The sequence below is a fragment of the Zeus faber genome, assembly GCF_960531495.2.
Source record: "Zeus faber genome assembly, chromosome: 7".
Classification (NCBI taxonomy): domain Eukaryota; kingdom Metazoa; phylum Chordata; class Actinopteri; order Zeiformes; family Zeidae; genus Zeus; species Zeus faber.
The window spans coordinates 14,584,124-14,603,317 of record NC_137203.1 but is presented as its reverse complement, the minus strand read 5'-3'; the positions used below and the strand labels follow the sequence as shown (position 1 = coordinate 14,603,317).

Genomic DNA, 19,194 nt, shown 5'->3' with positions numbered 1-19,194 from the left:
ATGGGCTGCGGGAGGCACATTTATATGCCTCCCATCTTTGCACAGTCACTCTAAATTTGGAAAAATTCCAGTCCGCCCCCCCCCCTTTTTTTTTTTTTTTTTTTTTTGCCCAGTCATCCAACAGCCACATTTCTTAAAGTCCCAGAGCACCGTGGTGGGAGAGAGCGATGGACGGAGCGGTGGCTGCCGGAGACGAGCGTGGGTCCTCCGACACCATCCACGTCAAGCTGAAGACTCCCACTGAGAGCAGTAACTTCACCGTTGGAGGCGACTGCACCGTCACGCAGGTCAGAGACGCCGCGCTGCCGCTTCTGCGGATGCGCCACAGAGCATGCATGTTCTCTAGACGCCATAGTCTGCATGCAAAACTTGTTCAGCCTGTCCTGGTTTGGTGCTCTCTCATGCTGATGTCTTGGTTTGTGTGATGATCGCTGTGTTGTGAAGCTGAAAGCATGCGTGTCAGAGAGGTTGGGGACCACCAGCGAGCAGCTGGCGCTGGTCCACTCGGGGACCGTTCTCACTGAGTCAGAACTGCTGAGTCAGCACAAGGGAGCGGATGGTTTGGTTCACCTCTGCGTGGTCCTCAGGTAGTTAGTTGGCCGCATTTGGAAGATGAATTTGACATTCACATTCTGCCAATACGCAAACATATACACAACTTTTTAAAATTTAAATAAATATATTATTTCATCAAATTTTCTGTACATATACAGGTAATATGCTTTACTGATTGAATCCATCCTGTAATTTGCTACTTGACAATTTTAAATTAAATGTTTTATTTTTTCTTGGCTTAATACTGGTCATGATCATCTTTATTATCAGTGAGAAGTGATTTTTATAATATTAATGGTTTTACATGTTTCATTTTATTTGATGGATTGACAGTTCATGTCGTTTTTTCCTCTGCCACGCCCATCAGGGACGTCGCTCCAAAGACTGTCCAATCAGAGGAGCTTACTCTGGTCGTTGGCCCCTCCCACGGTGACCTTACACCATCACCCACTTCCCCCCTCTTTCTAGGTGGGACATCCAGAGCATTATTAGCATTACCTGCTGTTCTCCATCGTTATTCCTCTGCGTCCCGCTCCTGATTTCACCTCACCCATCAATAATTCCCTGTTTTGCTAGACCATTGTTTTTCTTTAATCTCTCTCTCTCTCTCTCTCTCTCTTATTCTTTACTTAATCTTTTTTTTTTTATTAATCTTTATTTCTTTATTGGTTTGCACTTGTGTTTGTCACATACGTTCATACATATATGCAGTGAAATGTCATGACACCCGGTGATCACGCACAACGAGCTCTAAAATGTGCGTAATCCACACGAGGCGCTCGCGCAGGGGGCCACAAGGGGCGGCGCCACAATCGCGATTCTGGGCTCTATAATTATATAATAGTGTTAATTGTCTGTGTTGTATGAAATAAACATTTAAGCAGCACTTTGAAGTCCCGGCACGTCACAAAGCGTGGCGCAGAAGTGCCGGCATGTCACAGAGCCCCTATTTGACGTCCTTTAAGGCTTCATCCCCACAGTGACATACTCCTCGTATGTGAAAATGTACTCACTGTGCTGCAGGCAACCATACACTGCTTACTGGAACTCTAGGTAACCCAGAGTACATCAGAGCACCATACCCCTGACCATTACATGACAGGGTGGAGGACACAGCATTCATCGGTGTGTGTATGGACACAACAGCATCCATCCAACCATCAGAGGCTCAGTGGGCCAAACGAAGGCCCTTAGAGCACGAGGCCCCGGCGTTTTTACAATCAGCTCTTCCTACGGAGAAAATTGCTTCAGAAGAAGAGAAAAACCTGAGCGGTGGGCGGCTGAGGGCTCTGTTCGCTTTGTGGCGGGGTTTCACCTCCAGGCTCCCTTGAGGCAGTTTGTGTACAAAGCTGGCTGAGGAGGCGCACCGCGATTCCCCACTTTATCGAAATTGTTTCAACGATCGACCTTCTCCAACCTTTGGCTTCGGCGTCCGTCGCTTCAACCTTTTACACCATCATATTTCTGCTCTCTGTTTTCTTTGTTTGCTTTTTGGCCTCGTCGCCTTTCCGCTCATTTAATCCGTCTGGCTCGGTCGGCTATTGGAATCGCAGTAAATATTATATGAGTTTAAAAATCGTTGTTTTTTTTAACTCCCTCACAATGTGTGGCCGGGAGTAATTACCGCTCTTATAAAATGAGCAATCAGAAATCGGGGCTTACTGTGATCTCCATCTTTGCTCCTCTGCAACTTTTTTATTTTATTTTGAATCCAAAAGCCTCGTGCAGGATTTCACCATCTGTGTTGTTTTTTTTAAGTTCATCTCATGGTTCAGATACGCCTTTTTAATGCATCAGACGTTTAATCTTCTTCCATGATCTCCCTCATTAACTCTCTTCACTACACCTAAAGTGGAAGGGCGCGTAGGTCTGGATTCCGCTACCGCCGCAGCTACGGCTCCTAGTTTCTTCCCGGCGCTCCGGCGCCTGATGGAAAGGCGCCTCCTTGCCGACCCGGAGCTGATGTGCGGCGTCCTGGCCAGTCCTCTGGTGCAGAGCGGCCTCTCCAGCTTGAGCCCCCAGGTCACCGGGCAGCTCGTCCTGTCCGGCCCCCTGACCCTGCAGCTCCTCCAGACCAACCAGGAGGTGGCCCGCCTGCTCGACGACCCGGGTTTCATAGCACAGGTCGGGTTATGAGACAGATCTCGTATGTGTGTGTGTGTAATCACTTACGGCTGTGTGCTGCTACATCAGCGATTCCCGGCCCAGGTTGGGTTTAATCGTAACTAAATCTATTACTATGTTATAATGTATTGTATGACCTAAAGATCTTGCTCTCTCTGCCATGAAAGTAGAACCAATTCAGACAAAAGCGGCGACTACAAACGAATACCTGAAAAAAGGAGTTGTATCGCGTCTTTTGAATAGTGGAATCTCCGATTTAACCAGGCTTGATTTTTTTGGAGGGGTCTCAAACTACAGGCCCGGGGGCCACATCTGGCCCACAGGGGAATTTAATTTGGCCCGCTACATTTATTGTTATATATTGTTAAGAATTATTGTTCAGAATAAAATAGAATATGATAAAGATTTATTTATGATTCTATGTTTTAACAATTTTTTAAGTATTATTATTTCTTAATTTTAAAGTATTAATCTTATAATTATTATTAATATTATTATTAGTAGTAGTAGTAGTAGTAGTAGTAATAATAATAATAATACTTAAAAATAATAGTTAATTGTAATAGTGAAGTGTTGTTATCCCTATTCTCATTGTTAATTGTTCGGATTATTATTATTATTACTTTTCTCCTTAGCATTTTTCGGGCTAAAAGTGGAACACGAAAACAGCTGGAGCTACAGAAACGATTGAGGTCTCGTTAGAACCGGGATGTCACACCTCGTGGTTCAAGTTTCATCCATATCGATCCACATTTGGTGCAGCTATTAGTGAAAAAACGATGAAATTTAACAGGGAGTAGCCGAACGTTCGTGCATCGCCCACAGGGCAAGATTCTAAAACTGCCGGTCGGGTGATGGAGGGAGATGAGTTTGTGGAGTAGGACGCTTGGTGACATCATCATCCAATTCCTTATAAATGTGCAGGTTGTAGCAAAGAACACAAATTTGGCTGCGTGCAAGCTACGTAGTGTAGACTTCATCACTCTGTAGTATAATTACAAACTGCGCGTACAAGCGTGTGTGTATCTCCTTACCTGCTTGACGTCGGCGGCGCTTTTAGTTGTATATTTTATTCTTTTGTCCTTTTTGTAAATACACGCATTCTGTTGGTATCTAACCCGGTGCTGTGTCCCTTCCTATTTTGCGGCATTCGAGCCAGTCGTAACACACAAACTGTAGGAGTCCAAAACATAATCCGTGTTTGTGTCCTCACACATGGAACAAAGCAATGGGTTTGAATCATGTTTATGATTTATTTTAGTCCCAAACGTTTAAAAAGTTGATGAAATGTCTCGGTGGCAGTTTCGCCTGCCACACGCCATCCATGTGGCGTATTCAGGGCGCTCCGGCACAGAGACACAGACGATGGGCTTGAGAAAACACAAGTTCATTTTAGAGAGGGGGCTTGATAGAGCAAGCCCCGGAGCAGATGGACAGCATGTCACGACGAGGGCTCCGCCCCTGCGAGTGTGGGGATGGGGGTTTTACCTGTTGCTCGTTAGACCAATCAACAAGCAATAGGTATACAGCCACACTGATGCTGGGCCCCAATTACCTAGACCCAGGACAGGTGTGGCTGCTCAAACCACACCACCCCCACACCAGAGCCTCTGAGGGACATGCAGTGTTGAATCCATTTGAATGGAGCCCTGTCCTCGGGAACTTCCACACGGAGGGATTTCCTTCCACAGGGACACAGTGAGGAAGGACTCTGTGGACTACAGGTAGTAGACAGCCATCTTCTCATTTTTAGGATAAAGTAATAACCCGCAACAAGTGTATCTTTGTATTAGTAATTTTGCATGTCACCAGGACTCTCGCTTTACTGCGTCATTGCGTCAGCCGATGCTGAGTTCAAGCAATACTCTGAAAATTGTAAGTGGTTTTAGTAGTAATGCTGATGTAAAGACGAGCGACAGCACAAACTGAAGCTACGTTCCATGAGAACTTGAAAAAAATTAATATGTATCGATACTGGACCCTGTGTATTGCTGCATGCAGCTATATTTATTATTTTTATTATTACTATTATTATTATTATTATTATTATTATTATTATTATTATTATTATTATTATTATTAATAATAATTTCCTGAATTTCCCTCCAGGCATTAGTTATCATATTAGACAATTCACTAATACATGATGGGGGAAAAGAAACAAAACAGTTTTCCCGTTATCTTAAACCCCCAATTGTTATGTGGCCCCTCACAGCCTGCCCAGTGGCCCCCAGGTGCTTTGAATTTGAGACCCCTGATTTAGGGGGTTTCTGGGGGAAAAGGGCCTGGATCCCCTGGCCCACATCTTGATGACCTCACAGATAATTTTTTTCCCTTTTGGTTCCACCCTTATCTTCCATTACCTCCTTCCGTCCAAACTTCCTCTCCTCCAGATGGCGGAGCTTGCCCAGAACCCCGACACGGTTCAGGCCGTATTGACCGATGCGGACAGAGCGCTGGCAAACGAGGAACCTGTGCAACCCAAACCAGTTTCGATCTCTGGTGATTTGCTTCAGAGAACTAATATGGAGGCACAGGAACATCACCTCGGCCCTTCACAGGTACAATTACACGCACGCACACACACACACGCACACGCACGCACACACACACACACACACACACTGAATTAATTTCAGGTCCTTGCTTTTGTGCTCGGTTACCAATAGAAGTCAAGGTGAAACAAAAAGCTTGTCTTTTACGCTCCGTTTCCCCAATTCGGCCTTTCTCTGGCTATCCTTCCCTCATCCAGGCCAGAGGGGATAGAAAGGTGACCTCGCCCTCTGGGGAATCCCTGCAAAACATGAGACCAAATGGACAGACACTCGACTCCAGCAAGTTTGCCGCAAAGCCTCCGGCAGATGTGACCGCTGCGCCCATAGCTGACCCCGCCCCACGGAATACCGCCATTGACGGTACGAAACGATTATTTTACATCTTTAAAAGGGGCGTTCCAACAACCAAACTAGTAGCAAATACAGTCACCGACCTGAATGTGTGACGCAGGGTACGTCAAAATGATCTATGTGAGTCATTCTTATTCTGTGGGTAGGCGTTACACGTCTACTTTTCTTTCCCTGGGAGTGTGTCCAAATGTGCTGGTTCCTCAGGCATGCAGACCCTCCTGGAGCAGATCACCTCCTGTCCAGCTCTGATGGAGAACCTGCTCTCTGGACCCTACGTCAGCAGTCTGCTGGACACCCTCAGCCACAACCCCGATCTGGCTGCACAAGTACTTTATATATATATATATATATATATTTATGCAGATCAAATGAAATATGATGTAAAATAATCATTAAAATACAGTGTAACTTGTGTTTCTGCACTGAGGCCAAGCTTTTTTGCTTTATTTTTTCTTTCTTTTGTTTTTTTTTTCCCACATGTTTGTTTTTCTCTCTCTGTATTGTGAATCCAAAAAGCGGGGCTGTTGGCTTTTCTAGAATGAATTTACCAATTGGGAGCCTTCCATGGCAGCCTGTCCCATATTGTCGGCCTATTGGAATTATCAAAATGAAATCATCGGCAGATTATTATTTTTTTTTTTCACGTGTGTATATGCCCAGAAAAGCCCCACCACGAATTGACCAACCCTCCCCGAAATGCCTCTCTCCACATACCGTTGCAGATGCTGCTGGGCCACCCGTTGCTCTCAGGATATCCACAGCTGCAACAGCAAATAAGACAACAGCTTCCGGTGTTTCTGCAACAGGTGAGTTCCCGCCCCCTCCTCCCAGCTTCCTGTGCTGCCCTAGCAGGTGCGTGGTCTTTAACAGATCCTCCGCGCTTCGGTTGCCACCCAGATGCAGAATCCACAGCTGCTGTCGGCCATGTTGAACCCCAGAGCGATGGAGGCTCTGCTTCAGATTCAGCACGGCCTGCAGACCCTGGCCATAGAAGCTCCGGCCTTGATACCCGGGTACCAGAACATATAAACCACGCGCCCTCTACCTACTGTACATATTTAAAAACCTTCTATGAGTTCTCGTGCACTGAGGGATGTTTTCTCTTGAAGGTCTGACCCGGGAAGCGCCAACCCGAGTCCCAAACCGCCCTCTGGCACCATTTTGGAAAACCGCTCGGGAGGTGACACCGGGGTTAACACGGTGACGGAACAGCAGCAGAAGGAGTTTGTGGAGCAGATGCTGCAGATGTTGGCCAACACCAACAACCAGGTTCCCCTCACACGGTTCTCCGTGTTCTGTTTTTTCACATATTGGAAACACTTGACCGACGTGCCATGCTCAATATTCCATACTTATGATGACACATCATTACTTTAACACTATGGTAGATTATGGTAGTCATCAAGGAATGTTTTATTCTTTTTTACATGTAAACTATTACATAAAAAAGCCCCAATTTCAATCTGAATCTCAACCCAGAGACCACTGTTTCCCTCGAACCCAGGCGGATGAAAAGCCTCTCACCCTCTCACACATTGGCCTAAAAACGTTCCCTGAGCTGCCTGTCGAGGAGAGCTCTATTACCGTCAAGTCTGAGGATGTGGTTTTGACACAGGTGAAATGGTGCGGTGCCCTGTGAATGTCCAAAACCATTCAGTCCAAAAGACGACAAGACGTCCCCTGGGACACGCACACACACATGCACGCACACGCACACACACACGCACGCACACACACACACACACACACACACACACACACTAACACACCACTGTGCTGACCTGGTCTGTCAGTGGTTCACCACGAGCCATCTTCTCAATATTCTCCTGTGGGTGAAAGTCATCGCCTTCATAGAGGGTCCAACCCAACTGAGGGACGTACACACACACACACACACACACACACACACACACACACACACACACACACACACACACACACACACACACACACACACCTAAACTAGCCATGTCTTTGTTTCCTGTCTACAGTCCTGAGGATCCAGAGGCTGAATTCCATTAGAAGCTGCCCCAGCTCAGACTGATTGAAACACTGAAACCTTCAGGCTCCTCTCCTGCTGCGGAAGATCTGCTGGTCACTGCTTGGTACTGCTGTAGTTGTACCATCAATGTCAATGATATATACATAATCATTTTGACTCCCAAATACTTCTTCCCGCTAGAAAGTCATCAATCCCCTTTAAGTTTCAGGTTCCTTTGTCATGTGCATAACAGTATGTCATGTGTCAGTTAGGTAGCTATGAACTTACTCCTCATGCCATCTCAACTATGCAGAATGAGAGGGAATGAAAGTTATTTGATTCCCACCCCTGGATCAAAAAAGTGTCACCGATCTTGAAGAATTGCAATATATCAAGCAGAAGATAAATAATAAGTAAAAATTATGAATGAATAAGTTGCCCCAATGCAAGATTGCAGGGCACTATTTCGGTCGTGCACACCTCGGGGGGATGTATGGGATATTTAAAGTCCCCGTAAAGAGGCCTGAACAGGACTGGGTTCAGCACAACATTTAAACATGGAAGTTACTCCAATTTACACTTCATATATTATTACACGGTAAACGTGATGCGGTGGTTTCAGCAGACAGAGGGAACTGCCTTTTTTTTCCCCCCAGGTCTTTGAAATCTCATTTTAAATACTTGCCGATTTTTTTCAATCAATGAAATTTTGGCTGGCTGGTTAATAACACATTTTTCTGTGGTGTGACAAACTCCAAACACAATTTTCTTTCTTGCTTTACAGGGACTCTCTCTCCCATTCGCAGTGGTTTCTTTCTGTACTAAGCCTTCATGGCCACTAGAGGACAGCAACATCAAGGTTTCTCATAACTGAGCGCTCCACAGCATCCCTGGCCTAAAAGGAGGGTAAAACAAACGTTTGCCAATTTGTGGACTAATAATAAAAAAAAATATATATACATATATACACACACACATATATATATATATACACACACACACACCTTTTTTTGTTTAATCTCAACGGAGGAAAGAAGTTATTTGTTTTTAGTTACCTTTATTAGTTAAAGGTGTCCTAAAATTTGAATGATCACAGATCACGCAGTTTGAAAGACAACCATTTGAGATCAGTGTAATCCTTCATTTTAGTTAAAATATTGGCAGAAAACGCATCAGGCGTCGGCCGGTCAGCCATCAGGTGTGTGTGATACACGTGAGCCGACAGTGTGTGTGGTGTCCCACGTCTCGCAGTGTGTAATGCATACAAACATGTCCCTGCGTGTGTGCAGGAGATAGAAGAGTAGCTAGAGGGGGGGTTGTCTGGATTAAAGTCTCCTGAAATACCCGGGTTGGGGTTTGAAGATGACTCATGCAACGAAAACAGCTCCACTGTGCATGATGGAGGGACGTGTGTTTGGGTCAGGGCGGGGTGGGTGGGTGTGTGTGTGTGTGTGCGCGCTATATACCACCAGGAAATGGGGATCCACACTGTGTGGATGTGTCCCATTTTAGCCCTGAAGGCCTCACGACGGGGCTTTACAGGGACGGATCAGGTCGGTCCTGCCAGACTGGAACCATTAGGAGGTCTGGGTCATGTCACCCTGTTTCGTTTTTATTTGTGCTGATTTCACTTCGCAAACACAAGCCTATTACTGGGGCTGCACTAATTCCTGTTTGTTCCATTTTTATGAATGAAAACGATTTTCTGATTGTCAAGGCTGTTTTAGTTGACGATTAGGTGTCACAAATAATTGCGATGGTCAATTTTACTTGTCTTTAACCGGTAATAACACATGTCCACCTATTGCAGAAGAGCCATTTATTGGTATTCAAGACTGGAACATAAAGACACTTTCCTCAATCCAACTGATTGAAACTCACTGAAGTCACATTTTATTTATTGGGATATTTGTAAAATTGGTTTATAATTCACTTTAAATCTGGATGGATTACAAACGTATTCTAAAGAGATTGTGATATGTTTAAATAATTGTGATCAGGTGACAATGTAATAATTGTGACAGTGCTACTGATTTATTCTTATGTGAACAAACATTCGGCTAAGTTGTTAAACCCAGTCATTTGTGAACCAAACCTGCCCATTTTGTGTATTTTATTTTAAGAAATCGGCTAATAAAAAAAAAAGGTAAAAAAAAAACCACAAATTGTTTCCCAATCACTTCACATGCAGTCTGACTCAGATATCTTACATAAAGTGGATTTTTTTTTTTACATTAGTAGAAAATAACCTTAAATCAATTTAAAAAAATAATGCGTGACCCTCTGAGTGCTTCTCCCGTCGTTAGTATGAACATGAACATGAACATGAACGTGCCTCCTGGTCTAATTCTACACCGACCACCACTGTCGTCTACCAATCACAATGGCCTCTGTGCCCTTCTATTGCCGTGGCAACAAGGATGGAGGTGACTTCTGGCTCAGGAAGTGCTCTTCCACCACGCCCGCCAAATCATGGATGCTCCTCCTGATGTCCAGCGGCAGCACGTTCTCCTCCTCCCCCGGCGGCTCCAAGATATCAAACTGGGAGCGCAGCAGGTCCGCCGCCATGAAGTGTCCCCTCCTGGCCGCCACCCTTTGGTAGATGAGATCGTACTCACCGTAAAGGGAGAGGAAGAACACGTCGGGGACGCCGGGAGGCGGGGCTTCCTGGTCGGGACATGAAGAAGAAAGGGAAGAAGAGGAAGGGGAAGAAGAGACGATGGCTATGGAGCCGTGGAGGAGGACCTGCCTGTAGCGGAACCTCAGGGCAGAACACACCACCACGGCATCGGAGCCAGAACGACGCTCGCTGGGATGGACACACGGACACACACACACACACACACAACAAATTAACACTGAAAGTAGTGAATTGCAGAATAAAACATCTAAATACTTTCAGAGATATGGGTCAAAGCTGGAGACTTTGTGGCCAAAAAGGAGTGAAGAGGCGCAGCTCTACTACTAGAACGTACAAAGGCGATGGAGGTGGAGAGGGAAGGAAAGGAGGGACGGCTGGAGGGATTAAGAGGAGTGTGACTAACATGGGAGGAGGAAAGAGTTCTTTGATGTCGTGCATTTTAAAACGAAGCGCTGCCACTTTGGGCTTCTCGCTCGGGCTTAAAACCTCCTCGCTGTCTCTCACTCTGAATCTTCATTCCGGAGCGATTTCTCCACGACGAGGGAACGGGGGGAGGGATTTGCATGCGAGCTTAGTCTGGGTTTGTGTTTTTTTTAGTTTTTTTTTTTTTATTATCTTATTTATGTCTTCTTACTTTTCGATGGCATCATGGAGCTTGAGGAGCCACGGAAGTCTGTCCTGAGAACATTTGACAGCAGAAGGATGAGAGCTGTTAAAGTGTCATAAGTAAATAAGATGATACTTCAACTTAAAAAAGAGCAACAATCTTCAGAATGACACATGGATTTGTCGTTACATTAAGAAGAGGGTTGTGAATTTATTGTGGTGAGTGGTGAGAACATTAACACACTCAAAGTCTTTAAGAGAACCGCTCTGGGGAAATCGAAAAAGTTGGTCAGATGTAGTGAAAACAAACACGCACAAAGAGACTGATGAGTAGCACGGAAAAGTGCAATCAAGCTTGATCCAAGGGGAAGGTTAATTTGTGTTCTACATCCTCCGGTATGAAGAGCCTGGATCACGATAATCACGCAGGCTCTATCAAGCTCTGCCAGGCCACACGATGCCAACCCGCATTCAGCCATCTGTGTCGATTGATCTATTCTTTAGAATCCAAAGCACTTTGAGGATCTAGTGTCTGGGTAATTCCCCCGAACATTCAAAGTTATCACTGGCCCGCGGCTCCCTACCACTAACCATGTAAAACACATTACTGTTTTGCATTTGTTTTTTATATTTAGGGGTCCCTCCTTTAGGGAAGACCATATTATAATTATTATTATTATTATTATTATTATTTTTTTTTTATTATTATTATTATTACAATCATTATCATAGTATTATATCATTATTATTACTATTGGTGGTGGTATTATTATAAGGGGTCCAGCCTGCATTATTGTTGTTATTATTATTATTATTATTATTATTATTATTAATAGAACTAATATTAACAATAATAATCATTATTAATATGAATAAAAAATAGTGTATTATTATTATTATATTTTTATATTTATTATTTGTATACTATATATTTTATTTTCATTACAGCATCATTACTTTAACACTATGGTAGATTATGGTAGTCATCAAGGAATGTTTTATTCTTTTTTACATGTAAACTATTACATAAAAAAGCCCCAATTTCAATCTGAATCTCAACCCAGAGACCACTGTTTCCCTCGAACCCAGGCGGATGAAAAGCCTCTCACCCTCTCACACGTTGGCCTAAAAACGTTCCCTGAGCTGCCTGTCGAGGAGAGCTCTATTACCGTCAAGTCTGAGGATGTGGTTTTGACACAGGTGAAATGGTGCGGTGCCCTGTGAATGTCCAAAACCATTCAGTCCAAAAGACGACAAGACGTCCCCTGGGACACGCACACACACATGCACGCACACGCACACACACACACACACACACACACACACACACACACACACACACACACACACACTAACACACCACTGTGCTGACCTGGTCTGTCAGTGGTTCACCACGAGCCATCTTCTCAATATTCTCCTGTGGGTGAAAGTCATCGCCTTCATAGAGGGTCCAACCCAACTGAGGGACGTACACACACACACACACACACACACACACACACACACACACACACACACACACACACACACACACACACACACACACACACACACACACACATACACACACACACACACACACACACACACACAAAAGCATCAGAGACAGGATGTGAGTTAAAATTGGGATGGGTATAATTCTAGTGGTTTACCTTTTCTGAGAGGAGGGTTCCTAAGGTGGTCCTGTAAGAAAAGATATTTCATGTCATCTTTCATTAAAATCCAATCACCAAAATAATTTTCCATTATACTGTCATATTTTATTGTGCACAGATAACTGGTAGGTTTATTGTATATTTCATTTTTTTCTCCAGATATGGACACCTTCCATTTTTTATATTTAGAGGTTCAGTAACAGCCGCACTTACAAAGAAGATGAATAAAATGTGTATTTGTGGCAGTTCCAACATGCTTTCGTCCAACTTTGATCGAGATCGGTCCATCATTGTGGAATAATTTGGTAAAAAACTATTTTTTATCATAGCCACAATGTGCGCCATGGGCAAATGACGGTGTTCACAGGTCACATGATGCCTTGCAACCAGATCTACGATTGGTCAACAATTGGGGCCTACCAAGATGGCGGCACATGCAGATGTAATTGACATGAGAATGTTATAGATGTCATGGATCCGATGAACCCACACAAAATGAATAAGATATGTATCGGGGGCAGTTCCAACATGGCGTTGTTCAAGTTTCATCCAGATCGGCGGTTCAGTGGATGTGGATGAAATTTGCGATCAACAATCGCAACCTCACCAAGTTGGCATCACGCACGGATGGATGCTGCAACGGAGAAGTCCTTGCGCACATGCGCAAGTTGACGGAGTACACAGATCATGTGAGTCCTCATCCAAACCTCACCAGATATAGTTGTGATTGGACTTCAAACTTAAGGAATGTAAGATACAAACTCTAAGCCATACAAAGTTACAAAGTGACAGGTATTATTTTACTACTATTAACCTTTATCATGTTTGAAAAAAATTAAGGTGAAGTATTACCAGAAGAAATAAAGTAAATAAAGCGCAGCATCTTAAACGTCATAAATATATACGCTTCTGAGGACAACTGACACGCACCAGAGTAATCATCAATGTCAAAACTTCAAGACATTCCAGAGATATCAATGCATACAAACTTCCTGAATTATAATTACTGGTTACAATAACAATTACAAGTAACAAGTAATTACATAATACAAGGAACATGTATTTATCGTGTATGCCTTTTGGAATGTTTTCATTCTTTTTGTGTTTTAGGGTTCCCTTCAAGATGTCTCATAGAAGCCAAAATTTAAAGGCAGCAAAGAAACAATGAGCGGAACATGCCGCTTTCGAGGTCAGCCACCCTCCGTGTGAAAAAGAATACTACAATACTTTCTGAAACCGATGAACAAAACTCTGCAAACTCGGGACAAAACTCTCAAGTAGGGACTGCAAAACACCTACAGAAGTTGCTGCAAAGTCTCTGACATTTATTACAGATCAAGTTCCTTAAAATACACCTGTTGATGCTCCACACCTCTGGGTGCTAAGAGGCTCATTTCATCGGGGTGATGCGCGGTTTGGAGACTCCTGGATCACTGGTCACTTTGACTGCAGTACTTATGAGCAAGACCCAAAATGTTTTGACATGGACAGTGAGGGACCTACATGATGTTTTGATAGAAGGAACCAGCCTTTATCAGGACATGAAAACGTCTGGTAGAACAAAATCCAAGGTTTTAGGAAAACATTATATTGCAATATCAGAATTGCCAAGGCAACACACCTTCCGTAAGACAACATTTGCATTAACGTATGCTGAAGCGGTGACTGGCTGTATTGGTGCTGGAAATTATGACTTTGCATTACGGAATACAGCCATGCCAGTTGGTAAAGCCATTCAGAGATCATGAGTAAATCATGACACATGCTTATTAACAATTACTGGTAATACATGTGCAACTATTAATCAGGGATCGTGTTATGCAGCTGTACGTTCACACGCACGCAGCCCAGTTGGACATTTGCAGTTTGACTCACCCAGCAGCTTTGTAGCTTAATACAACAACATTGACGCTGTTTACAGGCATTTCTGTAATGTTATGCATTCATTCAGTAAAATCAACCACTATTTGAAATCACTGGACCAAAAGCACAGCTCGTTGACCTAAAACGACACCAGCCAGTGAGTGTACACTGTACAGCATCCGGTAGCAAAGAAATCTGCCAAAGACAAAACACACCACAGATTTCAAAGGCCAATAGGACAAGTCTCAAACTGTGCTCAATGGTGCTGATAGAATTAGCCACACAACAAATTAAAATATGCCTGATGAGTTACAAAGAGACAGGTATTATTTTATTACTATCAACCTTTATTATGTTTGAAAAAAATGATGTTGAAGAATTACCAGAAGTCAATTGGATTAAACAAAGTCACAAGTCCTAAATATATACACTTCTGAGGACAACTGACTTAACCAGAGTAAGTTCTACAAAATAAAAAACCCAAGAGCATCACTGTCAGAATTTATAGACATTCCTGCGATAACAATGTATCCAAACTTTCTGAATCATAATTACTGGAATTACAAAGTGCTATAAAATAATTACGTTACCCAAAATGGATGAATAATCATGATAAGTAATCGCGATCACAATATTCAGTAAAATAATCATGATTATCAATTCCGCCAAAATCATGCGGCCCTACTTCAGGGTGATGTCCGCCGTTAGTTGCAGCGTAGGAAACCCACCCACAGCCTCAAAACACCGCCGGGTCATCGAACTACACTGTCACCGGGCCGGGAACGAATGAACTTCTGTGGACACCACACACACCGGAACAGAGCCAGAAAGCACACTCATCCATTGAACTTTAATGAAGGGCCGACCGCCCGGGACCCCGCGTATTGCTGCCTGCAGTTATATTTTATTATAGTGTTTGTCATTATTACTGCCTACTGTTTTGATGTGAGCTGCTGGGACGCTGCGGTTTTCCTGTCGGTGTTAAATAACCCTCCTCTTCCATGGAAGTCGAATAGGTTTCAATGACTCTGTGTGTGTGTGTGTGTGTGTGTGTGTGTGTGTGTGTGTGTGTGTGTGCGTGTGTGTGTGTGCGTGTGTGTGTGCGTGTGCGCGCCGCAGTGTACATCCGGTGATTGTCATCTAGTCGTAAACCCTGATCTCCAGCCCCCCCTGCGGCGTGCTTTTGCTTTTCGGGGCCACCGGATGTTTCGGCACCGACCGCTCCAGCTGCCGTCTCCCTTCACCCACGGAACCGCCGGCGGTTCTCACCACGGACCCCTGTGGGAAGGCAACATGGAACCCGGCGGAGGGCCCACGTTGGGGGTCCCTTCCAGAGGCTCCAGCCCCCCTCCGGCGAAATGATTAAGTGAACTCAAACTTGAGAGTGGTTGAATTTACGCGCCGCCGGTGCCGAGCTGCACATACTTGCCGCAGCCTGAGACTCCCGTGACGATGTAGATCATAACGCCCAGGCTGCGGTTCGGCCTCTGCGTCGGGAACACAGACCCACAGGAGCCGCGGACCCGGCGCGGACGTGACGGCGACCGCGTCAGTCCGCCCCACTCGGCAGACGTAAAGACGTCGCGGCGCGGTGACGCAATGACCCCCCACCCCCCGACGCACATTTAAAGCGACAGCGCACGGCGACGAGACCGCCCGCGTGAAGCACGCCGGGTGTGCCGTGACGTTTTTATTTTTTATTTTTTTTTCTGTAATTCACTCTGTCTTTCACAGAATGGATAATGGCGCATAAACGATGATCATATCACGAATAATAAATCATATGCACCAGGGCCATCTCAGGTTTCGCTCTGAAAGTGAGTGTGAGTCGAGGCCTTATTAACAGGGGCGCGTCTACGGCTGGGGTGGGCGTCGCCCTCCTGCGAACTCTGAACAACATCACCTTTACGTAGGGATTCTCCCTTTTTCTTCCCCCATTTCAACATTTTCCTCTTCGTGTCCCATATTTTTAACCGTTCTTGAAACGCAAATGGTTGGAGATCTCCGCTCCGGTCGCGGAGATCGCTGCGCGAAAACAGTTTCTCCAAACAAACCGGACGATGTCGAGAAATCATTTGCAGAAATCACGAACGCTGTGCTTTTATTGCAGATGCAGACGGTGTAGATGAATTGAATGGGGGGGGAAAAAAGCCCCGTGCATAACGGGGAGACTTTCTCAGTCACTCTCTTGCGCCCCACCCCCTCAAATCCCAACGTCAGAGTTTGATTATATTTGTATTTTTCACGGGGTTATGGCCCTGGACCCCACGACAGAAATCGGATGCTGTAATTGTATCTCCCCGCCCCCCTCTCAAAATCAAACTACGCCTTTGTTTCCAGACCCTGTTTTTAGGAAAAGCGACATTTTTGTGGTTGTCCACCCAAATAATAAAAATCCCCACCAAAGATGATATCCTAGTAACAGCTCTGCATAATAAGGTGTGAGGGAGGTGTGGTAGTGGTATTATTGCACCGTGGGATTATTGCATCGTAAAAAGGTGACGCGGTTATATCCATATATATATAAATACAGTTTATATATTTTTAAATTTGTTTAAATATATATATATATAAATATATTTTATATTATATGATGATTATAATTATATATAATATATATTATATTATATATATTTGATATTATTATTATTTTTTGATATGTTTAGATATTTATATTGTATAAATACTGTATACTTGTCTATAAACTCTATAATATAATATTCTCTATAATATATTTTGTTGGTGGTATTGGAATAACTGTAAGCACAACGGACACAACTGCATTTTATATCAACTTTCACCCTCAAATTAATACGAAAATAAATACGTGAGACACGCTGGCGCACAGGGCGCACAGTGCGCAGGAGAGAGAGAGAGAGAGAGGGGGAGGGAGAGAGGGAGGGAGAGAGAGACAATTCGTATCGTTCCCTCCTCCAGGTAAATTGGTGAGCAGACACAAGTCGAATGCAAGCCCTCCTTCTCCACCCTCCTCTCCACCCATCCACCACAGACCGTGTGTGTGTGTGTGTGTGTGTGTGTGAGAGAGAGAGAGAGAGAGAGAGAGAGAGAGAGAGAGAGGCTGGCGTCCCCTGCAATGAGGAGCTGGATCTGAACCGACAGGAGAATGAAAATGCTCCGGTTCCGCAGCCCCAGCCTCCGCTCCCTGGACCAGGAGATCCTCTGCACCGTTCGGCTGCTGGACGATTCCGAAATCTCCTGCAGCATCCAGGTACCGTGCGTGCACCACCCACCGCCTCCGAGATGACGGATCGTATCCGTCGCGAATAAGCATCGCCATCATAAGAGGAGATGAGCCTCGCTGTGTTCCCAAATCACGATGGGATTTTGGGCGCACGCACGTCGTTTAGTTTCACGTCCCCCCCCCCCCCCCCCTCACGGCGTGTGTCATTGTTTGCCTTCGACCACCAAAGCACCGGGTTCTGTATGTGCTGTGATTTATTTTGGCAGAGCGGCTCCATGTGAAACATGCAGTTTTACGTGCAACCGTGATGTTTACTGTTGATCAGAACCACGTCACACTCTTCTCACGAATCAATGATCAGTTTGTTCGGTGCAGATTGGCTTCAAACAAGCGCGGACTGACCCAAATTAGGGGACTTGGAACTAAGTTTCCCATCACATCACATCGTGGGTCCGATTATGAAGATGATGAAGATGATGAGGATGATGATGATGATGAGGATGATGATGATGATGATGATGATGGGGAGGTGTGGGGTAAAGTTTTTGGATATAGACTCCAGTCAGTCATGATGTCAGGCTGCAAGAGAGACTCTTCCTGATGTGTTTCGTGTTTGTGTAGAACACGATGGTGTTGGTAGCAGCTGACGGATGCTGTGCACCACCCAGCATGACATCCAGGGTTTTTCAGATTTTTTTTTCTGATTTCTGCTGCGCCCAGAGCTCTTTAAACGAGTGGAGATTCTCATAGGCCAGCTCGTTGGTGAGAAGCTGTGCTCCGACTGCAGCAGCAGCATGTGGAGAAGAATTGGACCCCTCGGTAGAGGCAATACAATATACCCCAATAACAAATACTGCTACTCTGACTCATTTATCAAACTGGTCAGCGACATGACTTTCTGCGTTATTGACACACCGAAGCATGTGAAATATGTTAAACGGACAAGGATGAACCACAAGACAATCCTGCAGCTGATGGTCCAAGTCAGTATTGTTCGGTAATAGTGATGGATTGGAACGGTACTCGTCATCCGCCCAGACTCGAAGTGTAAGACTCTGAATCATAATAGGCTGGAAAACAGTGACATCAGTGTGTCCTCCCATCCTCCGGTGTCACCTTTTTATCACAGCTTTGGGATTAGGGGTGTGTGTTCGGCTGCAGACCCGTGCTACAGAGTTTAAATCCCCTATTTTGTGCCTGCAACATGTAGATCTGACCTGACACAGGAGGGTTTGACAGTAAATTCAATTCCATTCCATTCCATTCCATTCGAGCATGAGAGCTTTTGTTCTGTGATTGAATTATATCTTCAAAAAACAATGCCAGCCTCCTCTGAAGTATGTTGGGAACGGAATTGTTCAACTTTGCATTCTTCAATTTTGTTGTGATGGGGGAAAAAAAACAACAAAAAAAAAACAAACAAAAAACAAACAAAAAAAAAAAAACAACGAAAGTCTGCTCACAGTCAGAAAAAGAAAAAGGACAGAGGCGGCTGCTGTGCACCACCTTGTCTCCGTCTTGTTGCCTGACCCTTGAAGACCAGACACACTCAGTCACGTGACTTCGTGTCAAACTAACTGCCTCGCTATTCCACTACATCCATCCAATCAATGATTTACACAACACCATTAGGGGCTTTGCGGAGGGGTGGCGGCGAAGGA

The 19,194-nt window shown here is 44.6% G+C and overlaps 3 protein-coding genes across 4 annotated transcripts in view; 2 read left to right on the top strand and 1 right to left on the bottom strand.

Annotated features, from left to right (window-relative positions):
* Positions 1-167: 167 nt before the first annotated feature.
* Positions 168-7,224, top strand: LOC307232990 (ubiquilin-1-like; the record flags this gene model as incomplete). The annotated part of the gene is made up of 11 exons (XM_080004204.1): positions 168-287; positions 445-587; positions 923-984; positions 2,408-2,679; positions 5,073-5,240; positions 5,432-5,594; positions 5,790-5,911; positions 6,308-6,391; positions 6,483-6,598; positions 6,695-6,854; positions 7,090-7,224. 11 exons carry the CDS (start codon positions 168-170, stop codon positions 7,222-7,224), a joined length of 1,545 nt encoding a protein of 514 aa, XP_079860330.1.
* Positions 7,225-9,328: 2,104 nt separating this feature from the next.
* LOC307232320 (putative gluconokinase) lies at positions 9,329-15,886 on the bottom strand. Of its 2 annotated transcripts, XM_080003282.1 has the most exons (6): positions 15,757-15,886; positions 12,466-12,496; positions 12,186-12,272; positions 10,842-10,885; positions 10,345-10,375; positions 9,329-10,233 (listed from the first exon to the last, which is right to left on the bottom strand). In XM_080003282.1, exons 1-6 carry the CDS (start codon positions 15,792-15,794, stop codon positions 9,967-9,969), a joined length of 498 nt encoding a protein of 165 aa, XP_079859408.1. In that variant the 5' UTR covers positions 15,795-15,886; the 3' UTR covers positions 9,329-9,966. The 2 variants fall into 2 exon arrangements, with proteins under 2 accessions (XP_079859408.1, XP_079859407.1); XM_080003281.1 differs by having other exon boundaries at positions 9,329-10,375.
* A 1,569-nt stretch (positions 15,887-17,455) lies between these two features.
* The window catches only part of frmd3 (FERM domain containing 3), a gene marked incomplete at its 5' end in the record, with an annotated part of 55,757 nt that continues 54,018 nt past the window's right edge, over positions 17,456-19,194 (top strand). The window contains one exon of the mRNA XM_080003163.1: positions 17,456-17,560. Coding sequence (XP_079859289.1) covers positions 17,456-17,560 — 105 coding nt within the window. The remainder of the gene's footprint in view (positions 17,561-19,194) is intronic.

Coding starts and splice junctions, on each gene's coding strand:
- LOC307232320 (XM_080003281.1), bottom strand. CDS start 15,794: ATGATCTACATCGTCACGGGAGTCTCAGGCTGCGGCAA. Junction 10,886..12,185: donor GTGAACCACTGACAGACCAG/GTCAGCACAGTG, acceptor AAATGTTCTCAG/GACAGACTTCCGTGGCTCCT. Junction 10,376..10,841: donor CTCCATGATGCCATCGAAAA/GTAAGAAGACAT, acceptor TGTCCATCCCAG/CGAGCGTCGTTCTGGCTCCG.